The following is a 17,720-nucleotide window of genomic DNA, read 5'->3' on the forward strand; positions in this document are numbered from 1 at the left end:
TAATGTGTTGCTGCCAAGCCCCCTCCCTAGGGCACACTGCATCACAACTAGAGAGGAAACGTCTGGGCAGGAGGACTTCTGAGTCCCCTCTAACTCTGGGGTTCCATGAGTCTATGCTTTAAAATACAATCTCTCCGTTGTCAATGAGTTTCCAAAGACAGAAGAAATTAAAAATGAAAGTCTATGACAGGGAATCCTTCTAAAATCTGCTTATTTAACTCTGTAGACAAGATCCCTACTGTGCTCTACTGCACACATCTGTCATAATTACTGTTACTTTACTTCTAATTCTCTTCTTTAGATAATCTGAAATTACATTAGTGTGACACCATGTAACGTTCAACTGGTAACAATTATACCTTGGCCCAATTCATATATGTAAGGATGGCAAAGAGAGTTTGGGGGAAGAAATGGTAAGAGAACCTTCAACTGACATATCCACTCCTCTTCCTAAGGAAGAGCTGTGTGATTGGCACAAAGATAACAGCTACAGCTGAAACTGAAGTACATGATATGTTGCAGGTATTTGGGATTTATTCACCATAATAGTCATACACACCATTCTTACACTATTGGAAAAGGTTCATTTTTCTAATTTCCCCATGAAAAATATAAAGCAAGTAGGAAGATTACTGTCATCTGGTTCAAAAACCAACACCTTCCCAAAACAGTCTTCAATCATCTCTCCAGTAGCACTGAATTTTCACTATGACTCTATAACAACTTACAGATACTACCCAAAATTATGAAGTACAGACTCAGACATGTGAAAAATTTCAAAACTAATGCTTAGTAGCAACATTATTTCGTATTTAAAAGTTACACATCCCTTAAAAAGAATTCCCTAAACAAAAAAAGTATTGTTTTCTTCCTATCAAAGGCAAATCTTGGTGCCAATCACTGGTAATAAAAGTCTAGTACAATCAAGAAAAGAACAAATTAAGTATTTTAACAGACTACCTTCTCTCAATTCTATGAATACAATTTTTACTCTTTAAATTCATTCAGCTTAAATCACTCACATTAGAGATCAGAAAGATTTCATTCAGAATAATTTATTAAGGAAGTTTGCTACTTATTTCACTTTTTTTTGTTGCTAGAAACTGAAGAATGCGCGATATAAGCAGTTGCATTTATTTCTGATACTACAGTTGGCCCACAGAAAGTACATTGATGGCTTAAACAACCTATTTTAAGGAATGTTTAGCTCAACATTATCAGAAGGGATCAGAGCACTACCACGCAGCTGTAATCTGAGTCATGTTTTAGGAACAAGGGAATACAAACAAGACAAGCAGCTGGAGTGGCCCCATACTCACTGATGCACATCTTTCTCCCTAAAGCTATGAAGGCCATTTTCTCAAGCAGGATGAGGCTGAACAAAAGTAGCTCTGAAAGCAACATTACAGGCATCCAGATAACGACATATAGATGTACAGCTAAAATTACCAATTAGTTTACCAATTGGCTGCAACGGATTCGATTGGTTTGTAATTCATTCTGGTTACTGGCGCATACAGCAGGCTGGTTGGCGCCATCCCTTTGTCCTCCTGACACACAATACTGGGGCCCAGGACATCCCTGCAGTAGTGAGTGCTGTGGGATATACCCAGTGGTGCTGGAGCAAAGGAGACTTTCATCATGAAGCAAGCAAGGCCCCAACAAAAGAAAGTCTGCATATGAGCAGGAGCTCTACAAGACCCTCAGTAAGTTTTAAGAGTCGTTATTTTTTTGGAACAACCCAGGCCATCTGGAAAGAAAGTGTCCACTGTGCAGTTTTCCTAAAGGACTAATAAGAATAAATCCACCACAGATGCGTTCTACTTTAAATCACTCCTCTGAAGGGCCTCTCCCATCCATTTTGATATAAGCCTCTACATGGGAAGGCCAGATCAAGGCAAATCAACAAGCATTTATTAAGCACCTACTATGTTCCAGGCACTAAGATTTTTCACTACACAACAACTTTTAAGTGAAAAACAGCTCTATGATACTATATACCTGTATTGAATTAAATGTTTTAACAGTACACAACAGTGGCTTACCTGAATTAGTAACTTCTTGTTTGCTAATGGAAATATCTAGCTGCAAGGCCTGATTTTATTCCACATTCTAATTTGTTTCTAAAATCCTTTACAATTTGACCTGATCATTTTTTTTTTTTTGCCAACCAAAAGTCCTACATATACTGTCAAAATGGAAGATTCGCCAGAACTACAAAAGATCCAAAGTTATGCAGAAGTAATAATGCATTCCACAGTGGAAACACTGTGGACACTCCTGGGATGTCAAGTTGTCTAACAAGAACCAAGAAGCATAAACGAGAGTTTTTTTAAATATAAAAAAATCTTCATGGACTCACCCATGATAGTGGTAGTACTATCAGTATCTGTTGAGTGAGAAAATATAGAGGGACAAAAAAGCTACTATGAATTCACTCACATTTTTAAATGATTTTGACTACTATTAATCAATAGCTTCTAAATACATTTGAAAAGTACTAGTACATGTAAAATGGCAAGACATTTGATCAGTCTACATAAGGCACTTTTTTTGTTTATTAAACTGAGTCACACCGCATATTTTGCTTGAGCTAAGTACAGACCTAAATACCAATGCTTGGTGAGCAAAGGGATTAGAAGGTGGTATTTCATCTGGGACTTGAAGGAATCCAGGGGAGCCAGGAAGAGGAGAGGAAGGAGAGCATTCCAGGCCTGGTTGACAGCCAGAGAAAATGGCGAATGCCAAGTGATAGAGTATCTTATTCAAGAATAAGCCAGTGTCACTAGATCACATAGTTGGGGGAAAGGCGTGGGGAGAGAGGCTGGATGAGATATAAGAAGACTAGAAGAGTAGAAGAAAGGGCCAGGGGGATGACATGGTCATATCTGCACTTTAGAAAGATTAGTTTGACAGCTGAATGGCAGATGAAGTAGAGTGAGGAGAGACCTGAGGCAGCAGACCCACCAGTAGGCTATTGCAATAATTGAGGAAAGAGGTGATGAGGGCCTGTAGCAGGGTGGTGACAGTGTCAGAGGAGAGAAGGGGGCAATACATGAGAGGTAGTATACAGGTAAAACAAACAGGACGTGGCAATAAATTGATTGAATGAGAGGTGAATGGGGGGGAGGGGCGGGCTGAAAAATGTTACCTAAGTTGCAAGCCCGGATGACTAGAAAGAGGATAGTATAAAAGGGAAGCTTGAAAAGAGGGGTGGGGGCAGCTAGATGGTACAGTGGATAGAGCACCGGCCCTGAAGTCAGGAGGACCTGAGTTCAAATCTGGCCTCAGACCAAACACTTGACACTTACTAGCTGTGTGATCCTGGGCAAGTCACTTAACCCCAACAGCCTAAAAAAAAAAAAGAAAAAAAAAGAGGGGTGGTGACTTGGGGAGAGAGAAGAGCTCTGGAAATGCTGTGTTTGAGGCACCTATGAGACATCCATTTAGAAACATCTAACAGGCAGCTGGAGATGCAAGTCTCGAGGTTAGGAGAGAGTTTAAGGCTGGACAAGCACACCTGGGAATCATCAGCACAGAGATGATAACTGACATCATGAGAGCTGAAGTGAAATGGTACAGAGGGAGAAGAGAAGAGGGCCCAGGACAGAGAGAGTGTGTGACTTAGACAAAGATCCAGTAAAGGAAACCAATTACTGAGAATAAAAATACAGAATACAAACAAGCTCATCAAAAGGAGCTAACATTCTGACACATGGGCCAACAAGTCCATATTCTAAGTATTGACACAAGGAACAGAGAATAAATATAAATAAAAACACTTCCTCTCCTCTCATTGGCTCTTCACTCTGGTTTCCAATCACATAACTCAACTGAAATTGCTCTCTCCAAAGATACTAATGAACTTTTACTTGACAAATCTGATTAACTTTCCTTGGTTCTCATTCTTTCTGATCTCTCTGCTCCATCTGACACTCTCTCCTCCTCTGGGTTTCTATGACTCTGCTTTCTCCTGGCTCTCCTCTTCCTGGCCCGACCATTCCTTCTCCATCTCATCAGCTAGCTCACTACCCATATCACATCCCATAACTCTGGCGATCTGCCCCACCGGCACCCCAGCTTCCCTCTACACGCTGTCTCAGTAACCTCATAACTGGTCTCCATCCACATATTCCAGCCCACCTCTCACCTTCCCTGGTTATGAGAACCAGAGTACAATCTGAGCCAGCAGCCTAATGGTGAGGATGCTAAAAATTATTTATTGTAGTATTTATGTATTTCTTAACAATTTAACAGGCATAAAATTGTGCTATCGTTTTTATTAGGTTCCTATCTTTTTTGGGGTCTAAAGTGGGTTTGGGATAAAATTTGGGATAAAGTTTGTGAGTCTGATGTCCTAATTCCATTTCCCCCATAAGCCCTATGGTTTTTACTGTGCAATTTTGCATAGCGTGGTTCTTTTTGGGAATGCATATGACAAGTTACAAGCAGAAATACCTGTATAACCCAATAAGGAGGAAAATGAACCTTTAGTGAAACAGAAACGCTTGGAATTCTACCTTCCATAACACACAATAACTATATGAATACAACTACAAATACCTTTTTCCAAAAGTAAAGACACCCAAATATTTTGAGAACAATATTACAGAAATAACAATACTCCTAAACTAATTTACTTATTCCATTCCAGACCAATCAAACTACCTAAGGAATATTTTATGGAACTAGAAAAAAACAATAAAATTCACCTGGAGGAATAAAAGGTCAAGAATCTCAAGGATAATAATGAAAAAAGTGGGAAGAAAATACCAAATTTCAAACTATAATACAAAGCAACAATTATCAATTTAGTACTGGTTAAGAAATAGAACAATTGATCAGGGGGACAGATTAGATACAAAACATTCAAAAGCAAACAAATCTGATAACCTAGTATTCAAAAACTGAGCTATTGAGCTAAGGACTCATCATCTGACAAAATCTGCTGGGAAAACTGAAAAGCATTTTGGCAGAAATTAGATTTAGACTAACACTTCACACCACATAACAAGATGCGCTCCAATGGAAACATGACTTACTTATGAAAAGTCATATTATGACCAGAGGAACCAGGAAGACATTAACTTTTAGATCTTGCGATCCAAAGAAGAATTCATGACAAAACAAAGGATATCAAGGATGACAGAAAATAAAATGGACAGTTTTGATAACATAAAATTAAAAACTTTTTGCACAAGTAATACCAATCCAACTAAGGTTAAGGAAAAAAAGGTAAATGGGTAAAAATATCTTCAGCAAATTTCTCTGATAAATCTCGTCACCAAAATATCTAAGAAAATAATTCAAAGGTGCAGCTAGATGGTGCAGTGGATAGAGCTCTGGACTTGGAGGTAGGAGGACCTGAGTTCAAATCCGGCCTCAGACACTAGATATTTACTAGCTGTGTGACTCTGGGCAAGTAACTTAACCCTGCTTGCCTCACCAAAAAAAAAAATAAAAAATAATAATAATAATAATTCAAACCTACAAAAATAAAAGCCATTCCCCAATGATAAATGGTGCCCATGGGCAAATGAATGGGCAATTCTCAAGGAAAAAAATACAAGCAATTAATAGCTATATGAAAAAAATTCTCCAAATCACAAAAATTAGAAAAACACAAATTAAAGTAACTCTAACATTCTACCTCATACCCAATCAATTGATGAAGCTGACAAAAAAATGAAATGACAAATGTTGGAGGGGTTTCAGAAAAACTGGCATACTAATGTGCTATTGATAGATCTAAGTGGTCTAACCATTCTGAAAAAAAAATTGGAACTACTGCCCCCCCCCAAAAAGTTACTAAACTGTGCATATACTTTGACCTAGCAAAACCACTACCAAGTCTAAACCTACAATGAAATCAAAGACAGAAAAAGGACCAAAATGTATAAAAAATGTTTATAGACACTATTTTGTGCTGGCAAAGAATTAGAAGCTAAGGGAAGTGGACAAATGGAACACAAATGCCACGGAATATTATTGGGTCAAAAGAGATAACAAAATGGACAATTTCAGGGAAAACTGGGGAGATCTACATGAACTTAACTGACAGATCCAAGGGCCTTTTTTCAGTCCTCATTTTTCTGGTCCTCTCTACAGCCTGACAGTGTTAATCACCCTCTTCTTATGGATGTTCTTTGCTCTCTAGGTCTCTCTGACTGACACTGCTCTCTCCTGTTTCTCCTACCTATCTGACTGCACCTTTTCAATCTCCTTTACTGGATCTTCCTCCAAGTGATGCCTACAACCTGTGAATGTCCCCCAAAGCTCAGTCTTGGGCCCTCTTCTCTTCTCCTTCTGTATTATTTCACTTAGTGATCTATTTAATCAGCCCTAACCTCTCTCCTGACTTCCAGTCTCACATCATCAATTGCCTATTAGACATCTCGAACAGGATATCCCACAGACATTTCAAACTCAATGTGTCGAAAAGTGAATTTATTATATCTTCTCCTATATTCCCAGCATTACTATTATTATCAAAAGCACCGCCACCTTCCCAGTCACCAGGCCTATAACCTTACTACCATCCTTGACCCTTTACTTATATTCACTTTACATAACCAATGTGTTGCCAAGCCTCATCATTTCTACCTTCACCACCTCTCTTGTCTATGTCAACCTTCTTCCCACCCACACAGCCACCACCCTAGCACAGGCCTCATCATCTCATGCTTGAATTATTGCTAGAGTCTTCTAGTGCATCTCCCTGACTCCAATCTCTCCCCACTCAGAGATGTATTCCATAAGTGCAGGGCTGCCTATGTCAACCCCTCTCCAATAAACTCCAGTGGCCCCTATTAGCTCCAGGATCAAATATAAAATCCTCTGTGTTTAAAGACCTTCACCACTGAGCCCCTTTTTACTTTTCCAGTCTTCTTTCATTTTATTCCTTTCCACCAATAACAATGGCATTCTTGGTATGCCTCACTCTAGACAGTCCATCTCTCTACTCCATCTTTGCCTTTTCACTGGCTGCCCTCATGACTAGAATATTCATCCCCAATTCCACCTCCTGGTTTCCCTGGCTTCTTTCAAGACTTAGCTCATCTCTCTTCCTTCTGAGAAAGGACTTCTCCTTTGCCCCCATGTTCCCACCACTGTTTCCCTCTGAGCATACCACTGAGGTACGTATATACCTTGCATGTAAAGAGTGGTTTGTATGCTGTCTCTCACTCATTAGAATGTGATCTCTTTACAAGAAGGACTTTTGCCTCTGCTTATGTCTGTACAACTTACTTAGCACAGTCCATGGCACATAATAAGCACCAAATAAATGCTTGTTTACTGACAAGAACCATTTATACCATTACAACACAAAGAAGAAAAACAACTTTGAAAGATGTGAGAACTTTACCAAAGCAACAGCCAACTCTGATTCTAGAGGAATAAAGAAGCATGCTACCCACCCCCCTGAGAGAGAGGGGAGGAATTTACAATGCAAACTAAAGCATGCATTTCTGGACATGGCCAATGAGAGAATATGCTTTGCTTAATGATATATATTAGTCACAAGTGTTATCATTTTGTTTCTTGGGAAGGGGTAGGAGATGAAATGGGGAGAGGCAGTAAGAGGGAAAAAAAATGGTTTTGAATTAAAAAAATGATAAAAACAAAATAATAAAAATATTTTCTAAAAATTAACATTAAGGGTAGTTTTGAAGGAAGAAAGAAGTCATAAGAGGCCAACATGAAGCCTTAAAGATAAGCTCGTGAATGAAGCCTTGACTTGGTGAGAGAAAAAACATGGTAAAGGAAGGGGAGAAAGAATTATTACAGGATGATTATTTGCACATTATCCTTGAGCCTTGTTTAATAACAATTACAACTGAAATTTATATGGCACTTTAAAGACTGAAACACAGTAGGTACTTAAGAAATGCTTATTGATTAATCAATTCTATAGACTGTCTTGTTTGCTATGCCAGCTGCTGGCAAAGCCACCCTTTCCAATGACAGTGGCTTCCTTATTACCTAGTGCTAATTTGCTTGAGCTCCTTTCAAATGAAATGTCTTTGTTGTACTTACAATGAGAACAAAGATTTTTCTACAGACCCTATTTTTAAAGGGGTGAAGGGGAAATTTTCCCAAAAGAAAATCAAGATGGCTAATTTTCACTAAAAGTATTATTTTAACCTCAGTGATATCAACTCCTTATCTGTACAGAGCACTGAAAATACATTCTTCTTTGTTTTATACTTAGTTCACTTTGTCTCAAAGAAGCCTAATGTTCCACAAAGAAAGTATTGCTTTCTCATTTGTTTGGAACACCAACATGAAACCCAGAGGAATCTTTGGAGACAATTTTGCTTGAGGCAAAGCATTCTTATCCCTTCCTTTACAAATAATGAAAGGGAGCCTCAGACACTTGAAGTGCTTGGCCCAGGGTTACCCAGCTGCTAAGGGTCTAAAAGTAGGATTCACTACAGCCTTCTCAGACCCAAGTCCAGTCCTCCATCCACGAGACCCCGAAGCCTCTCATGCTATAGACGGGCCCATTTCATTGAGCAAGAGGTGACTATACATGAGGTCAATCAAGAGTCAATTAGCCAATCAGTTAACTAGCACTTATTAGGTGAGTGCCTACTAGGTGCGAGAAACTGAGCTAAGGGCTGGAAATACCCTGAAGAGTTTTACAAGTTTGGGTGATAAATAATCCTAGATATTGGTCTAGCCCTAAGACTCACCAAGGTAGCGTGATAGTTAAGTGGGCACTGGACATGGAGTCACAGGGGACCTGAGTTCAGGTCCCAGCACAGCCATGCGAGCTATGTGAATTTTGGCAAGTCAAATGTTCTCAATGGGCTACCGCTCCCTCAGCTGCAAAATGAAATGATTAGGCTAAATTGTCTCCAGGTTATTTTACAGATCAGCCTCTCCAGCTTTCTGGGGTGCTAGGATTCTAAACTATTCATGTAAGCTTCACCACGTTTGGTCAGAATGCCAGGTGGGGCCAATGCAATCTGGAAAGAAGATAGTAATCAACTTTCTCAATGTAAGAATGGATCTAGTTTTCTACCAATTATATAACAAACTTCAATTCTTCGATGTATCAATGGGTTTGTTATTTCATAAATGTGGGTACTCACGTCAGTAAGAGATATTCCACAATTTGCAGCCACATAGTATCAGGAGAATATTGACATTAAAAAAGATGAGTTTTTGAAATGTTTTACATATTTTCACATATATAGCCTATATCTGATTGCTTACCATCTCGGGGATGGGGGAAGGGAAGAGAAGATGGGAGGAACAGAATTTGGAACTCAAAACTTCAAATAAAAATGTTAAAAAATTGAAGAAGAAAAAAAGTCAAGTTTTAGAAAAAAAAAAAAAAGATGAGTTTTTGTTCCAAAGGGAAGGGCTAGGAGTCCTTAAAAACACTGCCCCATTTCCCAAATACAATCCAGACTGCTCTCTTCTACCACACCTCACTGTACATCTGCTGTGTCTGTCCGAGATAGAAGTGTTGCCAGCACAACACAGGGGACTGTTCACCTGATTATATGTCATGAGGATGAGATCCTTACAAGTCAAGAATCTGATTACAATCCAAAACAGACTATTTTTCTTTTCTGTACTGAACATTTTCTGTACTGAAAACATTAAACTGTGGTAATTTAGCCACCAATTTGGAAACTTTTAGCTACTGTTCATTTTGAAACCTGCTTTTGATATTTAAACACTAATTTCAAACCTAATTTGGCTGTTCTTGATTTAGAAGGAAAAAGAGATTCCTGGGATAAGATGTGAGTTCACTTCAGACCCTATTTCAAAGACTACATAATGATTTCCAGAGTTGGTTGAGCTTTTTATTCATGTTTAATGTAAAAGGAAAAGTTGTCTCTAATATTTCCGTAAAGATCTACTGTTCTGGTTTTTCTCAGTTTTTATGATAGTTTTACTCATCATGCAGCAATATGGTGTATAATTTATACTTATTAAAAGGGTCACACAATTGAATTTTTATGCTTTGTGTCTCTGTTTAACATCCACTACAAACACAAGGTTATCTAAAATTAGAAAACACACCTTACAATGACATCCCACCCAGACATTGTTTACGTTTGGCCATCAATCTCACTTTTTCTCCCAGCAGAGTGAATTAGAAGAGTGATAACTATCTCAGCCCAAAGGGTACAATGTACAATTAAGACATTGAACAGGAAACCAAAGAATGTGAAAATAGACAGAATCCCACTAGTGCCACCTACAGCAGACATGGAGAATGCAGCTAAGACTGGTTCAGAACAAAACAAAACTAGGAGGGGCTGTTTAACCAAATCCATGGCATCTTACAGTAAGTCATTACAGCTTTACAGAAAACCTTTCACTGAACACAGAAAATCATATGAATATGCTTTTCATCAGAAGGGAGGATTTGAAACTGAACAATCACCTAGGTTTGCACCAAGCCAAAAAGAACAAGTAGCGACATCCAAAAGGCATTACGTGTGTGTGTGCGCGCACGTGCATGTGTGCGTGTGTATGCGTGCGTGCATATGTGCGTGCATGCGTGTGGGGGGGAGTAAAGGGACAAAGTAAGATACAGAGATGGATTTGAAGTATTGGCAATGTTAGTTCAAAAAACATCAAGACAATCACGGGAAGACAACTTAAAATGGAGCACTAGAGCTCATCACGAACCTTACACTCCACCACACTCTGATCTGATTCACAAGTAACATAGATTTCGTCTACTGCTCGTCGAAGATTGTCAAACAGGAATGCCCAGTAGCGTGCTCTTAGGTCAATTTTCCGAGGGTGCCTTGTTTTAGTGGGACTTTTTTCAAAATGTTTATCTCCAACTGAGGATGATGTTATTTTACAGTCTACCGTAGCATTCTAAAGAAAGTTTAAAAAAAAAGACATTTTTATTGTCAAGAAATTTTAATTTTATGTAATATACATTTAACATATTTAAACACTTTTAGATAAAACATTCTCCTTTTCAACTTGCACCATATTACATCTATGTTATCTGAAACAAAGTTTCTTGCCATAAAACAAAAGGGCAGTTTTATGATTCAGTATTTTATTTCCAATATTATTGGGTGCATATTTAAGTCAGGTTTAATAGCCGAAAATATTTTGAAAATAAAAAGTCACACATGTGGTTCCTCATTTAATGGAACACAAGTCCAAAGATTCCTCACGGCACAGGAATGACCCTGGATTCTCCAAGACTCAACTGGTGTAACACAAGCTCTGAAAGTTCCTACCATGGCAGAAATGCTTCCAGGACACTGACTGGTTATTATCTAAGCAGCAGACCAGCTAAATGTGGAGAGGTGCATTCTCAAAACAAGACAGTGAATTTTTCAGTCATAGCAATTCGTAACATTATCTACTAAGGCACAGAGGGCTTGGAAATAGCATTTATCTGCTGTGACTGACCGTTTTGATTATACCCACAGATCACAAACCTATGCCAAGTATGGCACAGATTTCTATCCACAAATGTGATTCCTAGATAGCTGAGTATGAGTCAGAAAGGTTTGAGATCAAATTCCACTTCATACACTTACTAGTGATACGATCTTGGACAAGCCGCTTAACTTCTCTAAAGCTCATGACCCTTGTCTGTGAAACCAAGATATCAATACATGTAGTATATACCTCTCAGGGCTGCTGCGAGGCTCAAATGAAATAATGCCATAATATTAATACCAATTACTAAGTGTATATATTAAATGTATTTCTTTGCTTAATTTAAAATTGAGAATTCACACTACAGGTACAGTCAATGCCCTAACTTCACCTTAAACTATTTTCCCCATGATAAGTAAAAACTACAATGAAGACAGAAAAGAAACACACAAAAAAAACTATAAGCATAATTAGAATCAAGAACCCTAGATAGCCAACTATAACTGAATAATGGATTGAAATTTGTATTCACACATGTCTAAAAAATACATGAAACATTATTTAATCACCTAGTTAAAAGTTCCTTTTCATAAATACAAAATTACCTCCTATTTACAGAATTTCAGAAAATTTTTACAGACTAATGAGTAAAATTAATCTGAGAGAAATGATATGTACTGCCATTGAGTTATCTAAGTGGAAAATTCAAAACTAGTATTTCAGCACTAAATATAAAACAACTACAGATCATTCCACTAATACTTTACAAACTGAATTAAAATTAAAATCTGACCTACTTCAGCATAGGCAATATTCAATGCCAGCTGGGTCTGTTATCAGAAGACACCCAGTTTGCAGGAACATCTACCACAGATGTTATGCCCTTTAATGTCATGTTTCAGCCCTAGGCTACTAGTGTTATGTTGTTTCCCATCCATTACAAACATCCTCTTTCCACAAGGGAATCTTTTGTAACCGTATTACTGATTTCAGAACAGAATCTACAAAGAACACCAGAACCACTGCCACCAAAAAAAAAAAAAATCAAACCCCAAAGCAAAATCCTATGATATGGAGACAAGTTCTCCTTCCTTCTACTACTTCTCCCTCATAACAAATTCGTTGTCCTAGCAGAGAATCTCTTCACCTCACCAAACTTCATAAATCTGGAGATTAAATTTCAACAAAGTATTATCCTTCATTCCATTATTTCTAATTAATTGGCATATCCTTATTTTTTTTCTAGACAGCATTTCCTCTATTTGTCCATGGTTCTCTCATTGTTCTGACTTACTGACACTCTATCATCTTCTGACTGGACCAGACTGAAGTCACAAAACATGGGTTCTACTCCTGGCTCTACCAATTACTAGGAGCATGACCTTGGGAAGATCACTTCCCCTTCAGTTTTCCTCAACTGCAAAATGAAAGGGTTGAATCAGCTGATCTCCAAGGGTCTTCAAAGAAAAGTCTATGGCAAACTTCACAGAACAAATCCCAGTCTGGACTCAGTCAAAGGGCCACACTTGAGGACCTAGAGGGCCACATGTGACCTTGCAGCCACAGGTTCCCCACCCCGGTCTATGATTTATGATTATAGCAAAGACAGCACTCACTAGAGTACCCTTTCCCCTAAAAAATCCATCCTCATCTCCATCAACTCAGAGCATCACTTTATGGAATGTACTTAACTGAATCAAAATTTAAATCTGTACATAAAACAATATGCAATATGTAATTTCTGAATGATTAGCTCCACATATCATAACGTTAGGGAGCTGGTTGAAAGCATGAAGTAGAATGTTGATACTGCACCTGTTTAGTGGTTTTCTGGGTGCCCGGAATTGTTCTCTTGGATTTTCCACCAGTCTGCCATTTAGACTTCCCTTCAAGAAAACAAAAAAAAGGTTATCACTTATAGAAAGCACTTCAATTAATTCCTTCAGACATACAAAGACTTAACCTCCTCACTGTCTTCAGCATTAACAAGATTTTCATACCACTTCTTTGATAAAGAATTAGAAATTCTACAAATTGCAGTAAGAGAGAAAAAAGATATTAGTGCCAAGGGTTATGGACTTCTCTTGGCAGCCTAGTGAAAACTATGCTCTCTTTCGCTGCCTGATCGTTGTCACCATGGATCGCACACTCCTGGGAAGGGCCTGTTCCAGGCGGCTCTGCCTTACCGCCGCAGTGTGCCCACATGGCTGACGCTCACCTCGGACAACGGGAAGGAGCAGATCTACGAGCTGGCCAAGAAGGGCCTGACGCCCTCCCAGATCGGCGTGATCCTGAGGGATTCTCATGGCATGGCACAAGTATGCTTTGTAACTGGCAACAAAATTCTGAGAATTCTAAAGTCCCAGGGACCTGCCCTTGCTCTTCCTGAAGATCTTTTATCATTGATCAAGAAAGCTTTTGCTGCTCGAAAGCATCTTGAGAGAAACAGAAAGCACAAGGATTCTAAATTCCATCTGATTCTGAACGAGAGCCGAATTCACCGGCTGGCCAAGAGAGTACTCCCTCCCAATTGGAAATATGAATCATCCACAGCCTCTGCTCTGGTTGCATAAATTTTGGTTTATGTACTAAAATAATAAAGTCACATCTAACTGGAAAAAAAAAAAAACTAATGGGCTCCTTTCTCAGAATAACGGTTTAAATAGATGAAATACAAAGAAAGATATAAATTATATGAAATAAATTTATAAAAACATTTAAAAAACAAATTCATGGACTTCAAGTTAAGAAGCCCTGCGTTAGTAAAATTAACACTGGAAAAGAAGATGTTAAAATATCATTACTTATATTTTGTTGTGGGGTTTTTTGTTTTTTTTTTGGTGAGGCAATTGGGGTTAAGTGACTTGCCCAGAGTCACATAGCTAATGAGTGTCAAGTATTTGAGACCGGATTTGAACTCAGGTCTTCCTGACTCCAAGGTCAGTGCTCTGTCTACTGCGCCATCTAGCTGCCCCAATATCATTTTTGTAAATCACACTATAGTATATCTAGAAAATCCAGTAATCTCAAGAAAATAAATTATGGAAGCAATAGATGTTTTTGGTAAAGATGCAAGATACTTGACTAATCCACAAAAATCATATGAATTCTTATTTACTAATGACAAAGATAAAAAATTATTAAAAAAACCATTTGTAATAACAAAAATTATCAAATACCTGGGAATTAATTTACTATAAAGTCATATAGTAGGTTAATATATATTAATATATGACATCTTAAAAACTACAATGAAAGAAATAAGGAAAAACAAATAATTGGAGGACCATTCATCAATCAAAAATGAGTAGGATTAATAAAAATGACAGTACTCTTCAAATATTATATAGTTAACCAATACTAATCAAATTACCAAATGTTTTTATACAACTGGATAAAAATATAATAAAACTTACATGTAGAAACAAATAGATGAGAATATCAAGAGATATGCTGAAAAAAATAGGTCAAGAGAGGTCTTACACTCTTGAACTTTAAGGTTTATTACAAAGGCATAATTATTCTTGTTGTTAATAATAATAGCTAGAAATTATATAGTACTTCAGGGTTTTCAAAGTGCTTTACATACATCATCTCATTTGAGTCTTTCAAAAAATGTTTTTCAATTATCAAAGATCTACCTTTTCTCTTTCCCACACAGCCTCCCTGCTACCAACAGAAAGAAAAACAAAATACCCCGTCACAAATGTGTAAAAGTGTAACAAATTTCCACATCAGCCAAGTTAAAAAAAAAAACCCATATATATGCATCTGCCTCTCCCTTATCCCACTCAGTGTATTCCTCTTCTTCTTCCTTTCATTTTTTTATGCTCATTCTTACAGACTTATTTTCTGACTGTGGAATCGTGTTAAGGCCAGGCTCCGCACACTTCTGGAAGAAATGTCTAGGCCATGCTTAATCCTCTTTTGTGTTCTGCTTTCTGAGTATACTGACTATTGTGTTATTCTAGGATGTTAAGGACAGCTCAGCCTGAGAACCTGCAAACTTTCAGTTTACCCAAAGCAGTTCGATCTTCAAGGGCTAAGACTGAATGCTCATGGTCTGGCTTCTGCCTGTTTCTGACCCGGGTGTGGGTCTGAACAACACAACTGTGGGAGCGCCAACAGACTGCTATGAGACTTGGCCACTGTCAGTCAGCTAGAAAGCTCTGCAGGGTCAGAAGGCCACACTTGTAGACTCCCCTTCGGTCTGGACCTCCTGTCTTGCTTATTCCAATGCAGGCTTGGGCCCAGGCTGAGGGCTGGCGTTTGTGCAGTGGTTGTGGGGTCAGCTGCACTGCACTGCTTCTTCCTACTTTACCATCTTAGCTATTCTCTTCATTAGTTAACTTGTATAAGGTCACATAACTACTTATGTGGTGGATCCAGCACAGAAACTAAAGCTTTCCAACCCCAATTCCAGGGCTCTTTTCCACTATAAGATGGGAAAAGTATTATTATTATTATTATTATTATTATTATATTACAATTAGATCTATGCAACAATGACAGGGCTTGCATCAATGCAGTGAGCTCCCTGTCACTCTAAGTGTTCATTCACGGCTAATTATCTGTATTTTGGCAAGGCTGGAGGAGGCATTTCTTCTTTGGGTAGAACTCTGAATAGATGACCTCCAAGATCCCTTCCATTCTGCAACTGGGATAAAGTATATTTTTGTAGACCTTGCCCTCTCTATTGCCCAAAGGTCACAAATGAATCTTTTTTTAAAAATACTTATTGGGCTGAAGATCCCATTTGCTATTTCATGACTCAGTTAAAAAATCAAACTCACAAAACGCATGCAGTAATGAGTTCATAATTGAAAGCTTAATTAAAAAGATTTGATATTTTTCTTTTTTCATGGATAGGTAAGTATTAGAAAAGGAAAGGATTACAGATTCTCCTACTTAGTTCACCAAATATATTGGTTAAAAGCACAGGACTATTTAGGTATAAAGTCACCCATGAAAAGAACATTACTGAGAGACAAACTTTTGGGGAGGCCGAAGGGAAGAAATCGCGCAGTTCATTCTTTGTGACACATTTCATATGTTACTGTTGTGGTTGGTCGTGGTTGCTCAGTCATTTCAGTCGTGTCTGACTCTTCATGACCCAATTTAGGGTTTTCTTGGCAAAGATACTGGAGGGGTTTGCCATTTTTTTTTCCAGTTCATTTTACAGATGAGGAAACTGAGGCAAGCAGGGTTAAGTGACTTGCCCACATAGCTAGTAAAATACTGAGGTCACATTCAAACTCACATCTTCCTGACTCCAGGCCTCGCACTCTATCCACTGAGCCACCTAGCTGCCCCATATCATATATTTCTTTCTTTTAAAGTCTCTGTGATTTAACTTACAGGTTTTGTGTTGTTCAAGTCCCAGACATATTAAAACTTCTAAGAAATCAACTTGTGTGACAGGTTGTGTGAATGGACAGAAGGGGATGTACTCTAAAGACCACTGAGGCAGAAAAGACAAGATGTGGTAACTAGATGGATGGGATGAGCGAATGTGAGGAGGAGAGGATGACATCAAGGTTGTGATCTTGGGAAGATGGTAGTGTTCTTGAGAGAAATAGGGATGATCGAAAAAGAACTGGATTTGGCAGGGTGGGGAGCAGAGTTCTGTTGTGAGTGTGACATGTCTACGGGACTTCCAATTCAAAATTTCCAACAGGCCATTGGTGATGCTGGACAAGAGCTCTGGAGAAGGACTTGAGCTGGATATATAGATATGGGAGTTATCTGCATAAATGTAATCCCATGGGAGTCAATGAGGTCACCAAGTGAGAAAATGCAGATAGGAAAGAGGTCCCAGGACATAGCCTTGGGGTTCAACCACAGTGGGCAAGGCACGGATGTTGGTCCAGCAAAAGAGATTGAAAAAAGTTATCAGACAGGTAAGAGGAGAACCAAGAAAGAAACCCAGAAAGGAGGGGTTAAACAGGTACAGTGGATGGTCAACAATGTAAAATGCTACAGAGAGGCCAAAAAGGATGAGAACTAAGAATAAACCAAGAGGGTGAGGCTAGGTGGCACAGTGGATAGAGCACTGGCCCTGGAGTCAGGAGCACCCGAGTTCAAATTCCACTTCAGACACTTACTGGCTGTGTGACCCTGGGCAAGTCACTTAATCCTGACCCCCTTAAAAAAAGAAAAAAATAGACTAAGAGTTCCAGCAATTAAGAGATCACTGTTGACATTGGATGAAGCAACTGAGTTTAATGATAAAAGCCAGATATAATATATCTAGGGATATAATAACTTCTATAAACACATTTGGGTACTCTGAATATATAAAACTTTTGGGTAGACTAATTGGCATATTATGTTTCAATTTG

At 38.4% G+C, this 17,720-nt stretch overlaps 2 protein-coding genes across 5 annotated transcripts in view; one reads left to right on the top strand and one right to left on the bottom strand.

Annotated features, from left to right (window-relative positions):
- Positions 1 to 17,720, bottom strand: part of SCAPER (S-phase cyclin A associated protein in the ER) — a 400,073-nt gene that overhangs the window by 335,522 nt on the left and 46,831 nt on the right. For all 4 annotated transcript variants that reach the window (XM_027840666.1, XM_027840664.1, XM_027840665.1 and 1 more), the window contains exons 4-5: positions 13,195 to 13,265; positions 10,657 to 10,854 (exon numbers count right to left, since the gene is read on the bottom strand). In XM_027840666.1, coding sequence (XP_027696467.1) covers positions 10,657 to 10,854; positions 13,195 to 13,265 — 269 coding nt within the window. The remainder of the gene's footprint in view (positions 1 to 10,656; positions 10,855 to 13,194; positions 13,266 to 17,720) is intronic.
- On the top strand, positions 13,491 to 13,979 carry LOC114026842 (40S ribosomal protein S13-like; the record flags this gene model as incomplete). The annotated part of the gene is made up of 1 exon (XM_027840597.1): positions 13,491 to 13,979. A coding segment is annotated over one exon (462 nt), but the record flags the coding sequence as incomplete, so codon positions are not given.

Source organism: Vombatus ursinus, unplaced genomic scaffold (assembly GCF_900497805.2).
Source record: "Vombatus ursinus unplaced genomic scaffold, bare-nosed wombat genome assembly UNPS02014847.1, whole genome shotgun sequence".
Classification (NCBI taxonomy): Eukaryota; Metazoa; Chordata; class Mammalia; order Diprotodontia; family Vombatidae; genus Vombatus; species Vombatus ursinus.